The 14,584-nt window shown below is 38.4% G+C and overlaps 1 protein-coding gene across 11 annotated transcripts in view; it reads right to left on the reverse strand.

Annotated features, from left to right (window-relative positions):
- Positions 1 to 14,584, reverse strand: part of Syt1 (Synaptotagmin 1) — a 388,134-nt gene that overhangs the window by 74,111 nt on the left and 299,439 nt on the right. For 10 of the 11 annotated variants that reach the window (XM_017639446.1, XM_017639397.1, XM_017639432.1 and 7 more), the window contains one exon: positions 1,931 to 2,064. The exons of the other annotated variant lie outside the window; for it this stretch is intronic. In XM_017639446.1, the coding sequence (XP_017494935.1) occupies positions 1,931 to 2,064 (134 nt within the window). The remainder of the gene's footprint in view (positions 1 to 1,930; positions 2,065 to 14,584) is intronic. 11 annotated transcript variants of the gene reach the window in all.

Consider the following 14,584-nt stretch of genomic DNA (forward strand, 5'->3'; position numbering starts at 1 on the left):
AGCGGAAACTCTAGTTTCTGGCAGGACCGGGAACTGGCCACATGCTATCATCCAATATTGTTGCATATCATTATTACACTGCGGCGGTGAAAGACTACGAAGTGAAATCACATGGTATTTTTTTCCTAGCTGCCACGTATTCACTCCTCGGACTTTATCAAAAACCTGGAAATTCTGGCCTACCTGCAGATGAAAGCAAGTTGCTACTTAAAGTAATTTAAAAAAATTTAGGTTCAAAATTAGTGAAATCGGGGGTTAACTTTTCTGGCAATGATAAAAGCGATAGGAATATAAACAGTAAAATTTCTTTAGACCTTGTAAATCTGATGGTGTGTACATACATATGTAAATAAAGGGATGGTATACAAATGTAAAGGAACGTCAGGTATACATATCACTAAATCTTATCTTGGGCAAATATTTTTTCCATTTTAAAAAGCTTCTCTTTAGAACTACCACCGAAATTTTCATAACATCTCATTTTCAAGATTGATTTGAGTGCCAAACGTTCTTCCTTTATTTACTTGAGGTTTGCTTTACACTCTATAAAGTACCTGTTACATTAGGTAAATACCACTTAAATATATTTACATATGTATTATGTATATTAAATTGAATTTTAGCGTTAATAGTGTCAAATCAAAACGTTTTAGATTTGTGAAATTTTAGAAATTTGGCTGGTAAACTCCTACTTCATGTGTATGTAGATTTCTGCACATGCACATACAAATGGGTGCTTAATGTTCGAAGCAATAGTCAGATGACAACAGCCAAGTTGTTTCCCAAATTACAGATATTCAGCTATGATATGTCTTGTGAATAAAAACTTTACCCAGAAATTGTGTGCAGCCCACTTCCGGGGCTTACGGTTACTTGCAAATCTACATAGCCATACACTTGTTCATACTTATGTGTGTATGTAAGTAAAGATGTTTAGTAATTATATTTTTTACCCTCGACGACGTAAACTGGATATTCGTAAGTAAGGATTAATCGTGCACTGTCCTACAGAATATCTTGGTTCCTTGTGATTTTGTTTGAGTTCTAATTTTAAAGCGCAACATAACATACGTTTTTGAAAATATGGTTTTTCCGATTAAAATATAAAAACACAAGAACTTATTGTAACACAAATATTTGGTACAACATTTACATATATAAGCTACACAAAAATTGCCACAGTTAAACAATATTAAAGCCAAACACAAATCAGGTGAAGTCGACCTAAACGTATAAACTAAAAAAAAAATGTCTAAGCTCTTTATAATTGTTGTCTTATGTATTTACATAAATTCGTTTCAAAATTTATTTAAATGAAAAGCAAGAGAGCTTGACTGTCCAAACAAAAATTAAAAACTCGATCAATTGAAGCATTTTCAATACTACATAGAGCGAACACTGATTACAAACATTTATTTGGCGTATGGTACGCAGTTTCTTGTGGATGTTCACGGTTATGTTTACTGAGTCTGTACGAATACGTTTGTGGTGTTTGGAATGTAAAAGGATTTCTCAGTTGGAGCTAATGTAAAACACCTCGTAAAACATGTGGCTGTTAATTCGCTATGTAGGGAGTTACATTTTCTGCAGTTTTTCAAAGAATATCAATAAAATTGGCAGAACAAGGCAGGTGAGTGGGAGAGGGAAAACATTTATTATAACGTTGGTTGGGTGGTAGTTGAGGGAATAATAGTAGTATTAGTAGTAGTAACAATAGTAGTTTTAGTAAGCAGTTGCTTGTGTTATTTTGTAATAGCAGTAGAATAAGTAGTTTTTTGGTAGCAGTACTACTAGTAGTACTAGTAGTAATAGTAGTAGTAGTGGTAGTAGTAGTAGTGGTAGTAGTAGTAGTGGTAGTAGTAGTAGAGGTAGTAATAGTACTAGTTTTTAAGTAGTTTGTAGTAGGATAGTATAATACATTCTCGCATACTTGTATTTGTTCAAATGGTACTTCAAATGAGAACGACTCATTATAGTAAGGGTTGAGGGTGCATTTTTTGATACTTGTCTTCTTCTTTTTCAAACGTTTTCCATTTTGCATGATTGCAATTTTCACATATGGATCTATAAAAATAGAAAGAGAAAGTGAGAAAATAAAACGTAAATACAATTTTGTAATACGATTATATAAGTATCAACTTGTTTGCAATAATTACTTCGATTGGGTCCCAATATGCTAAATTTTTGTTTGCGCTATATTGGTTCCACCTTATGGATATAGGTATGTATATAACTTGGTTATGCAAATTGCCAAGTTCAGTAAAAAAATAATTTCACATATATGAACTATTTTTGTTTTTTATCTTTTTTAGAAACCAACTTTAATACATTTAATAGATATGGTTCAAATAAATGAAGGAAGAAATTGAGTAAAATTAAGCATTTTAAATCTTTTAAGAGTTTTAAAGCAAAATGTGCCAACAAATGGTGAACTGAATCTTGGTGGCTACGGTTGTTGGTAACTGCTTTGAAAAAGTGACGCCTATATTGAACACCTAGAGCTTATCGCCATATGAGAGTTTTGCTAGATATTGCGATTACTATTCTTTTGTTTTATGGCAATTCCGTTAAAAAGTAAAACAGTAAACTAATACAAGAAAAAAAGTCAAGGTCGGGCGAAGCCGAAAATTAGATACCCGGCGCAAGTATTAAATATAGTTTTTTCACCTTTTCGAAAACTACCGCATGTTAAACACCTTTTGTTTTACCCCTATTTCAAACATCTTCGATAGAACGTTCAGTTAAACATAATGAGATAAAGGCTGACTTCCCAAACGTATTAATATAATGTTTGGATACTGTTATACTGCGGTATTCAAACTGTTTGTATTTGCAGAGTTGTGACACATTGTAACCAGTGTTGCCAGAACTTTTTGGGCCGACCGGCTAGATTGGCAAAAAAAAGCGGCTAAAAACGGCTAAAATGTTTTAGTGAAATTTCACATAGACTCTGGCAAAAAACGGCTAAAATGTTTTAGTGAAAATCCACATGCTTTATTTAAATAAATCGCAAGAAACGAAAGACTAGTTAACACCATTAATTTATATCGAGTGTATATTCCTCATCATCAAATGAATCACTATTGTATATATCACCTGAATTCATTAATTTTAAGAGATCGTCATCTACAGTAAAATTATGGCAGCATTTTTCTTCACGTTTTAAACCGTATCTTATATATAAAATAGCGTTTAACGTTTTAACGCACATTGGATTTCTTTGCTTAGTTTTTATTATATTCATTGAACTAAATATTCGCTCTACTTCTGCATTACTTATAGGCAAAACAAGAAAACTAAAAACTAGGTTGCAAAGGTCAGCAAAAGGGTTTTCTCCTAGGGCATTTCGAAATTGATAAACTTCGGCCCAAAATTTTACAGTTGAGTCTAAATTACTCCAGGTATGTAACGTTAACCGTTGCCATTGCATCTCTATGGATGTTATTTCGTCGGCATTATATTTGTGTTTTTGTTGCTGTAGTTGAACAAATACTTTTGGTTTAATTACTCTTAATGCATTTCCAACCGAAAAAAATCAATTTTTTTTAGTGTGGCAATATTTGTAGGGAGGCGTTGGCGTAATTCCTTTATTAAAGTGATAATAAAATAGCGACCATTTTCTCGAATTATTTTCTCGGCTTCGTGGTCAAAAGCGTTTGTGCTTACTTTTGTTTTTAAATACTCTTCAAAACTGTGATAAAACTGAGGAAATGGAGCAAGGTATGGTTCCAACGGGGAGCATATAGGATCAAATGTGTCCGCGCTAATAACCACTAGGGAGCATAGATGCGAAAGTAAAACATTGAGTTCATTAAAAATCTTCATTGGGTCTGCATTATTGCTTTCGAACAACTTGTTTACTTTTTGCACCTGAAAATTAGGCAAATAGTAAAATCGGCTAAAAACGGCTAACTTTTTTTTACAAACCGGCTAACAAATCGGCTGCCGGCTAGATCGAATTTTCTCCGGCTAGTTGCTATCAAAACCGGCTAAATCTAGCCGGAAAACGGCTAAAATGGCAACGCTGATTGTAACCATATTTTAAATTTTCAATATAGCAATGAACAATTTTTTTGACTTTTCCATTTTTAAAACACCAATGGTAACCAATAACAAACGAAGCATCAACTTTGTTTCTGATGCGCTGATTGCTCTAGCGATGCGTTTCGATTACTTTACGGATGCGTTTTGGAAAAGTATACATTGTCAATATTTTGTAGTTCGGCGTTATGGAACATTATACTTTGTAGTAGAGTTGTTGTTCCATGTTTCAGAAAAAAACTATCATTACTCGTTGATAGTTTGCAGCAATACTATCGATAGTGTCAAACGCTACCATCGATAGTACTATCGATAGTCAATGTAATGTTAAAAACTGTTCCAAATTAACAGGGATGACATCGAAAAACAGAAAAAAAACAAAATATTGAAAATATAAACAACGTAGGGCCGTTTTCTCAAGTAACTTTTAACTTTAAAATTCACTTTATGTTTAAATATTACTTTAACATGTATAGTTCTGTCTAAGTAAAGCATTTTATTATCGAATTTTATTTATTTATTTACATATCTATTACTGAAGCTTACAATTAAAAATAAAATTATGAGCCTAATAAAAAAAAAGCTTCTTCTTATGATCTATAACACATGGCAACAAATATGGGAAACAATTTGTTGCGGCAAATGTTACAGCTGCTTTTAATTGGCTTGCCAGTGCTGATTACGAATCCATGAGCATAAGGTTTCCATCAGTTCCAGATTTAGTGAAAAACGAGGTCAAAATGTCAAAAAATCGTGTTTTTTGGCAATATTTTAGAAGCTCTAGCAAAGAAACAAAAGGCGGTATTAGGCTTAAATTAAAGCTAGAAGTCTCGACTACTATCCCTGAAAATACCATCCCTACACCTTGACCTGATGGTCACTTATAGTCATTTATTGAACAGCAAAACCTGATTTTGTGCGAAGTTTGAGTACCCACCGCAATTAAACAAAAGGGGATAGAGCCTTCCACTTGGGCTGAAATTAAGGCTTGAACTTTCGACTATAATCGCTTAAAATACCATCCCTGAACCTTAACCCTAAGGTCACTTATAGTTATTTATTTAACAGCAAAAACTGATTTTGGCAAAACTTATTTATTTTTTTCAATAGCACAGTATTAATTCCAGTAATTTTATATTGTTCAATAAATGACTTTTAGGGACCATCAGGTCAAGGTGCAGGGATAGTAGCCGAGAGTTATAGCTTTAATTTAAGCCCCAGTTAAAGGTTCTATCACCTTTTGTTTTTTGTGCTAGACTTTCTAAAATATTGCAAAAAACGCGATTTTTTGACACTTTGACCTCGGTTTTCTCAAAATCTGGAGCTGACGGAAACTTTGTGCTTACGGACTCGTAATCAGCATAAAAAAGTCTATCAAAAATAGCTTTATCATTTGCCGCAACAAAATCACTGTTGCCTTGTTTAATTCTTGCTTATTATAAATTTTCAAATATGATATGTTTTGTTTAAATTTCGTAATATAATTTTTTGATTTGTTTACAGCCAAGAAACATACAAATGTCAAACACCGATAATAGAAATGCTTTACTTCAGACATAGCCTTATGGTTTGAAGCAACGTTTAAGTATAAAGGGAGCTTTCCAATTAAAGGTTGCTTGAGAAAACGACCATTAAAGGAGGAATCACAATGAAAGTATCACTTATAATAAAAAACTGACAAACTTAAAAAACTGACGCGCAGCTACATGGAGACATTATAAATAAAATCGGCTGTGCTAGGGGTTTTAAACTATCGATAGTCAACTAGTACTATCGATAGTTTAACCTTTTTTGAGAAAAACTATCACTACTCATCGATAGGGGCAAAAAAACAAAACTATCGATACTATCGATAGTACCATCGATAGTTTGACACCTCTACTTTGTAGGTATGCAAAGCAAATGACGTTTTGGAAGTCAGCCAAACTTATCTAGTTATATGTGGGCGGTATCACGTCCATTTTCCAAAATTCCGTAATAATGTTACTTCTTTTCAAGGGATTGTTGTTAGTACAATTTTTGAGTAAATTGGCGTACTTAAATTTCGAAATATCGAAGCTTCAAGCATTTCTGAAATTTACCGTTATATGAAAAGTGGGCGTAATTTTAGTCAGATTTCAATAATTTCAACGTTTTGCTTTTATGTGGCAAGCGCAATATCTAATACATTTATCATCCATCAGTTGTAATCACATATAAACAGGGTCAGTTTTTCTATAAAGCTTTACTACAAACTATAAACCCATAGTTTATAATTAGAAATTATATCTAATATAATGCACATATGGAATAGGGATTATAAATCTCAATAATCTATAATAAATTTTTCCATATAGTTTAGATCTGAATGTTTTCGTCGCTGGATTAATATTTGCCCCTTGTTTGAAAGTACATGTTCGCTTGGAACGGTCTTCGCTACAAATCGAATCGAGGGTTACCATTTCACTTGGTAAGACTGTTGCGATGAGCAAAAGAAGGCGAGAGAGTTTTTTGGGGCTTCAGCATAGTAGAGATGTGGTTGCCATACGTGTTCGCCGCACACATTATGCTTGCTTCACTTAAAAGGTGTTCGCACGAGGCGATTTTGCGTTCAACTTTTGCTTTCAACTCACGCAGGGTTGCACGAAAAAAAAGTTGAATGGCTAAATGTTGGCTGGCGACCAACTTTGTTGAAAGCGATTAGTTGAAACGCCGTTCAACCAAAAGTAGAATGCAAAGTTGAACAATGCAAACGCCTTTTTATGGCGAATATTTTTATATTTTTTTTATATGTTGATATTTTTAGCCATTCAATTTTATTTTCGTGCAACCCTGCGTGAGTTGAACGCAAAAGTTGCCTGAAAAAGCGCCTCGTGCGAAAGCCCTATTAACTACAGCTCGCTATACAGTTTAATGCGAGCGTGAGCCTGAACATTCACAAAGGCAAAGAATTCCATTTGTATTCTTATGCACGCTCACACACATCTGTCAAAACTTGTCGTTCACTTGCGAATGCTTTGCGTTCGCACACTGTTGAGTGTGAGCTTGATGCAGAATATCCCGCATTAGCAAGTACTATGGCGTTTTAAAGTATTTTCTGTTACTTACATTCATAATTTTGCTTTGAATAAAAGTGTACCGAAAAGTACTGGTATAGCATGAAAAAGTCGAATGTACTGATTTGGGGCAAAAAAAAATCTGGCAACCCTATTGGGTACCAAAATTTTTTCGAGTATTGGGTACCGACAATTCAGCACATCACTACAAGATGGGACTCTAGTGCTTTGCCCACTTGGCTATTGCGGCATTTAGAGCAGCGCGAGCAAAAAGCAAACATATATGAAACACAATGCCTGCGAACGGCAAACTTCGCAGAATTGGGCGATGGTGTCGTTCACCGTTCGCCCTGCTCAAGACAAATTTATACAAGGTTGTATCGGTTGAGCAAAACAAAACTTACAACATTATGATTATTATTATTGTGGGCCATATGCACCGCGACCTCTGAAGTGATCTATTGTGCATGATCCTCCGCCACATAGGGGAAACCTTTTAATGTAGCCTAGCACTTTCAAGGGCGTTTTGTTCCAAATTTTAAATGGATTAAGTGCAGCACCCATTAAGTGAACTAGTCTGCGCCTAGAAAGAGCGTCACATCCACAGAGAATTTAATTTTGAAAATTACAAAAACAAATTATATGCACAACGACGGCAAGAAACATCAACATCGACACAATGTTGTATGTATGGAGTCAGTAACTTCGGTAACGATTTTTAACCGGTGTTAACCAGAGATGGTGAAAACGGGCCTTAATCTACTCAGTAGGGACATAAATACTGCTACAATATTGGTGCGTTTAATAGACAAGTTAAACACACTCCTTTTTTACTACATGACTAATGTGACCAACCGTACTTCTTTCGGAAGTACAATACTTCTTATTTATCTCTTGTACTTCGTACTTCGCAGTACAGTCAAATGTACTTCTTTGCAATATTTTGTACTTCAGGTCCTTTAGTTCTCCGATCTTCTGGACGATCATCACATGGCCTCGGCGATAAAATCGTTCAAACCCTTCCAGTGGGCGGGGCCGATGGCATCATACCTGCGCAGCTGCAAAGGGCTCTGGAGGTGTCGTGCAAGTGGTTGGCGAACTGTGTGAGGATCTGGTAGGTACATCCCCAAGGCTTGGAAGGTAGTCAGTGCTTCGTTAATCCCGAAGGCCGGAAAAGGCTCTCATGTTTTCCCTAGGGATTTTAAGCCTATCATTCTGTCTTCGTTTTTGCTAAAAACGCTAGAGAGACTGATAGACCTGTACAAAAGAAACGCGATCCATCGCAATTAAAGCACTTCCAAATATACCAATATAGCAAATAAAAAATTAGATATTCTTAGTTTTTTTATTTCTTTTTATCTTTAGAAATTTTGGGAACTCAATACAAAATATTTACCAAAAGTTAATTCTGTTTTTTTTGTACGTATAGTAGTTAACAAAACTGTTAAGTTTCAAAGTAATGCACTAAAAAAAGAATGTTAAATTTTTTTTTTGTAACACAGTTAAAGTCGCTTTTCCGTTCAACAGTTGTTCCTCAGATATCTTCTGAGTAAAGCGCCCTCTGCTGTTCGTAGAAAGAGGAGATAATAAATGTACTGATAAAACTACTGTGTTAGATTTACAAAAATGTACATATATTACTTAAATATTCCAAACACTTTATTTTATTTTAATTTTTCCTATGCAGACATAATTGCCACAGCACGAACAGCTATTGGGCTCAGGGAAACCGGGTGGTAACACTCTGGAGTTCTGGAGGGCTTTGACTTTGCCCTGAACACATAGATTACAGCGCCTCCGAAATGGCTCCCAGCAGCTCCTTCTCTACCTATATTCCCTCAAGAGAGGACTGGGTAGAGCAGGGTAACTCGAAGAAGGGAGTGGTAAACTTCTTCACCGACGGATCAGGGTTGGTGGTGGTTTCTTCTGTCGGAAACTCTCCATCAAAACTATATTCAGGCTTCGGGACCTCTGTAGTGCCTTTCAGGTGGAAATAGCTGCCATCAAGGAAGCGGTAGACTCACTACTAAAGGGTGTGATGGTGCCCTCGAAATCGGTAAAGGAAAACTGCGTGGCTGATGACCTGGCGTTGAAAAGGCACCCTTAAAACGATATCCAACCTTCGCGAGGCTAAGATGAAAGCACTTTGCCTCGCACTTCTTAACTAACACTCGGGATAGAAATTCGCGGCATTCGTAATTTGGTAATCGGCTCATGGCGTTTCGCCGACTAAATTAAGGGTCTCCATTGAGTTATTTTCGTCGAATCACAAAGGACAATCTCTTAATTGTCCAAGTGTGTCCCTTGCCTGAGGCAACCACTTTAACCGAGCCCAACCTAACCTGTACTTCTTTGAGCTATGAAAAGGTTGGTCACATCCCAGCAAACATTGAGGTTAGTTATCGATTAGAGAATGATTGGAGGACTAGCTACATTCTCCAATCTCAAACGTTAGAGAACGACTCGAAAAACTGTCGACAATCATAGCGATCTTAAAAAAATGGGACAAAGTTCTCGACTCGAGAAAATATTAGTTCTCTAATCGAATTCTAATGAGGATCTCTAGTGGGATTCGAATGTGAATTTCAAACTGCTGTTTTGCTTTATTAAATAAAACGCTTTGTTTGTAAAATTTGTATTCCATGTATTTGCAATAAAACAATAATTAACTATTTGAACTTAAACATAATTTATGATTCATTAATTTGGAATATTTCTTAATTACATTTATTTGAATTTGCGTTGTTTCTCTAATCGTTCGTGAATAGAATTATAATGTAGTTCTCTAACTTCGTCATTCATTCGAGAATGATTAGAGAATTGCCCTAGTTATCTAATGTAGAAATCCAAATTTCTTTAACGTTAGAGAATTTGTTTGCTGGGATTATACATGACTTATGCTTCTTCAGCTTCCACCATGGATTGGTCTCATAACGAGCATCGTATCGGTGTTATTGCGCTATTGAAGTATGAAATGAAAAAAATAAATATTTTCAAACCACTTGGCCTGCTCGGGATTGGTCGTATGCTATTCTACCGATGCATAAAACTGCTTGAGGAAACTGGAGATGTTAAAGGCCGCTACCGGCCAGTCCCGTCCATGCACAATTCGAACTCCGCAAGTCATCAAAACTGAACTCAGCGTAATCTGCTCCGAAAACAGGAAATCAAGGCCCGAGAGACTGGGACTTTCAAACGCCGTACCCGACATTCGTCGACTGTAGCTTTGGAAAAAGAGGATGAAAAATACAAACGTCGGTTGGTGAAACACGCTGATTACTTGCACAGGAAAATCTTGTTTACCGACAAATAAATTTTTTTCGTCCAGATATAAACCCAGAATACAGTGTTGTTTTTCTTTTCATAATAATATTTGTTGTTAAATTTTTATAGAAATGTAGTTCATTTTGCATCAAATGACACCTAATTTTGAGTATGCAGTTTTGTAGTTCACTCAATTTCAGTATCATAAAGTACAAGTTTTAAATAGCTATAAGTTACCGTTGATTTTTGATAACTTTTTCGCTGATGATGTTGCGGATTTTCTCCTTATAACGAATTCGTGATAGTTTTTTTTTGTATGGGAAAAAATGCTGAAGAGGGTCAGTATGTAAAAGACTTATTCTGGTGGGTGAACTATTCTTAAACGCCCGAAACGATTTTTACGATTCGCCGGGTCTGCGAGTAATCGTATAAAAAAAAAAAAAAATTAAACTTGAAAAACATTACAAATATTTAACAAAAATCAGCATGCACCCACGTTTGGTCGCCAGTGTATGTACGTATAGAAACTTCCTTCAAGCAGCATATTTCAATATAAGTATAAGTATGTTGCTATAATTATGATGTATCTTAAATACGTAAATCTTATTTATTTTAACATATATATACATTGTGAAATAGAGTTCAGAAAAGAAGCTTTGATAATCTAGTCCCCAAAAGCTTACTTCTATCCTGAATGATGGTTGCGCCAGCTTCCGAGAACAAACGCTCCGTTGCCACTGTTCGGCATAGACGAACGAAGTGAATGAACGATGTCGATGTTTCTAATTTTTCTAGTCGATGTATCGACTATGTATCGTCCAGCAAAACATCGATGCATCGTTTGCATCCCTATACACCACAGCGGCCGACAAATAGAAAATAAGCTATCGAAACAAGTATAAGTGAACATACTTCAGATGACTTGAAATTTTGATAGAATTTTATTTAAAGTGCTGCAAGCCAAAGTGCATACAGGCCAATAATAAAGTGCATGTTTGGTAATAATGCACTTAAATAGAATAACCAAACTCCACACCGATCTCAATTCTCCTTGATTACTTGTCTACCAGCCTGAATTTGAAATAAAAATAATTTTTTTTTAATATGTCTGTTTTAGGACTTACCAAAGACGAAAATTTTTATGATCCTAAAATCCTCACGGAGGATGGTTCCGTGCGCAGAAGTGGAAAACTTTTGACTGCCATTTACCTGGGAGTGGCCAGACGCGATTCTTGTGCGTACGGTTCAAATCGCAGCTCACAACGTCCGGATATTTATATCCACGTATCCTCTGGGTAGCAACCAAACACCCGTTTGGGAGCGAGCTAAAGTGAGAAGGCGTAAAACTTCGCGTGCTCTGCCCGGCTGGTTGATGTCCTCGGGAAGTCAAAGGCTGACATCACCGCCATCCAAGAAATGCGATGGTCGGGGCAAGGTAAAGTAAGCGTGAAGCCTTGCGACGTCTACTACAGTTGCCACGTAAAGGAGCGCAAATTCGGTGTTGGATTCGTGGTAGGAGAGAGACTCCGTCGCCGAGTACTGGCGTTCACCCCGGTGGACGAACGTCTAGCCACAATCCGCATCAAAGCTAGATTCTTCAACATCTCGCTCATCTGCGCCCATGCCCCGACGGAAGAGAAGGATGAGGCGTCCAAGGATCTCTTCTATGAGCGCTTGGAACGTACATATGAGCGCTGCCCCCGACACGATGTCAAAATCGTGCTTGGCGATTTTAATGCCAAGGTGGGCAAGGAAGGGATCTTTGGCGCCACTGTCGGAAAATTCAGCCTCCACGACGAAACGTCCGATAACGGACTGAGGCTGATCGACTTCGCCGGGGCCCGAAATATGGTAATATGTAGTACTAGGTTCCAGCATAAGAACATCCACCAAGCTACATGGCTGTCTCCAGATCGAAAAACGAGAAACCAAATCGATCATGTTGTGATAGACGGAAGGCATGCTTCAAGCGTTTTGGACGTACGTACACTCCGAGGGCCAAACATCGACTCGGACCACTATCTTGTTGTAGCCAAGATACGCACCCGCCTCTGTGCAGCAAAAAATGTGCGCCCAACAATGCAAGGAAAGCTTAACGTCGAAAAGCTGCAATCACAACAGACGGCCAATTTATTCGCCACTCGACTCACACACCTGCTCTCTGAGAGCACTCTTCAACAATCCGACGTACGCGAGCAGTGGAACCACATTTCCCGATCATTAAGTACCGCCGCCGAAGAAGTAGTTGGATTTCAGCGAGCCCGAAAGAACAACTGGTACGATGAGGAATGTCAAGAAGCCGCAGAGAAAAAAGATGCCGCCTACAGGGCCACGCTGCGATCGGGCGCAACGCGAGCCATGTGGGACCGTTATAGGGAACTGAAGAAGGAAGCGAGACGTATTTGCCGCAATAAGAAGAGAGAGGCCGAAATACGTGAGTGCGAAGAGCTTGAGATGCTGGCCGACAGGAAGAACGCCCGAAAATTCTACCAGAGGGTTAGGCGACTTACGGAAGGTTTCAAGACCGGGGCGAACTCCTGTAAGAACAACAATGGCGACCTAGTGACCGATGTCCAGAATATACTTAAATTGTGGAGGGAACACTTTTATAACCTACTGAATGGTAGCAGCGCTGAAAGTAGTGAGGAAGACGAACCCGAGTCCCCAGTCGATGATGATGGAGTAGCTGTCCCACCGCCTGACTATGACGAGGTACGAATAGCGATTACGCGGCTGAAAAACAACAAAGCTGCTGGAGCTGACGGCCTGCCAGCCGAGCTATTCAAGTACGGCGGCGAGGAGCTGATGAGGTGCATGCATCAGCTCGTATGCAGAATATGGTCAGATGAACGCATGCCCGACGACTGGAATTTAAGTGTGCTCTGCCCAATCCACAAGAAAGGCGCCCCCGCCATACGCGCCAACTACCGCGGAATTAGCCTTCTAAGCATAGGTTACAAGGTCTTATCGAGCGTATTGTGCGAAAGACTGAAGCCCACCGTCAACGAGCTGATTGGACCTTATCAGTGTGGCTTTAGGCCTGGAAAATCCACCATAGATCAGGTATTCACAATACGCCAAATCTTGGAAAAGACCCGCGAGAATAGGATCGACACACACCATCTATTTGTCGATTTCAAAGCCGCTTTCGACAGCACGAAGAGAAGTTGCCTTTATGCCGCGATGTCTGAATTTGGTATCCCCGCGAAACTAATACGGCTGTGTAAAATGACGTTGAGCAATACCACCAGCTCCGTCAGAATAGGGAAGGACCTCTCCGAGCCGTTTGATACCAAACGAGGTTTCAGACAAGGGGACCCCCTTTCGTGTGATTTCTTTAATCTTATGTTGGAGAAGATAATAAGAGCCGCAGAACTGAACCGCTCAGGCACAATACTTTATAAGAGCGTACAATTGCTGGCGTATGCCGACGACATCGATATTATCGGTAAAAACAAGGGCTACGTCTGTTCTGCCTTCTCGGGATTGGATAGAGAAGCAAAGCGAATGGGTCTGGTGGTGAACGAGGACAAAACGAAGTATCTCCTGTCATCACACAAACAGTCAGAGCATACGCGTCTTGGCACCCACGTCACTGTTGACAGTTACAAGTTTGAAAAAGTAGACGACTTCGTTTATTTGGGAACCAGCATTAACACCAATAATAATGTCAGCCTTGAAATCCAACGGAGAATCACTCTTGCCAACAAGTGCTACTTTGGGCTGAGTAGGCAATTGAGAAGTAAAGTCCTCTCTCGTCGTACAAAGATCACACTCTATAAGTCACTCATCATGCCTGTGCTGGTGTATGGCGCGGAAGCATGGACAATGAAAGCATCTGATGAGGCGGCTCTTGGAGTTTTCGAGAGAAAGATTCTGCGAAAGATTTACGGACCTTTACGCGTTGGTGATGGCGAATATCGCAGACGATTTAACGATGAGCTGTATGAGCTTTACAACGATATAGACATAGTGCAGCGAATTAAAATTCAGCGGCTCCGCTGGCTTGGCCATGTCGTTCGGATGGACAGAAACGCTCCTGCTCTGAAAATATTCAACGCGGGCCGCGATGCTGGGAACAGAGGAAGAGGAAGGCCTCCTCTGCGTTGGAAAGACCAGGTGGAGAAGGACTTGGCTTCACTTGGCATTTTCAATTGGCGTCAGTTAGCACAGAAGAGAAATGACTGGCGTGCTGTTTTGGACTCGGCCAAAATCGCTTAGGCGGTAGAAGAAGAAGAAGAAGA

This window comes from Rhagoletis zephyria, unplaced genomic scaffold (genome assembly GCF_001687245.7).
Source record: "Rhagoletis zephyria isolate East Lansing unplaced genomic scaffold, Rhagoletis_zephyria_1.1 Rzeph_scaffold_00151, whole genome shotgun sequence".
Classification (NCBI taxonomy): Eukaryota; Metazoa; Arthropoda; class Insecta; order Diptera; family Tephritidae; genus Rhagoletis; species Rhagoletis zephyria.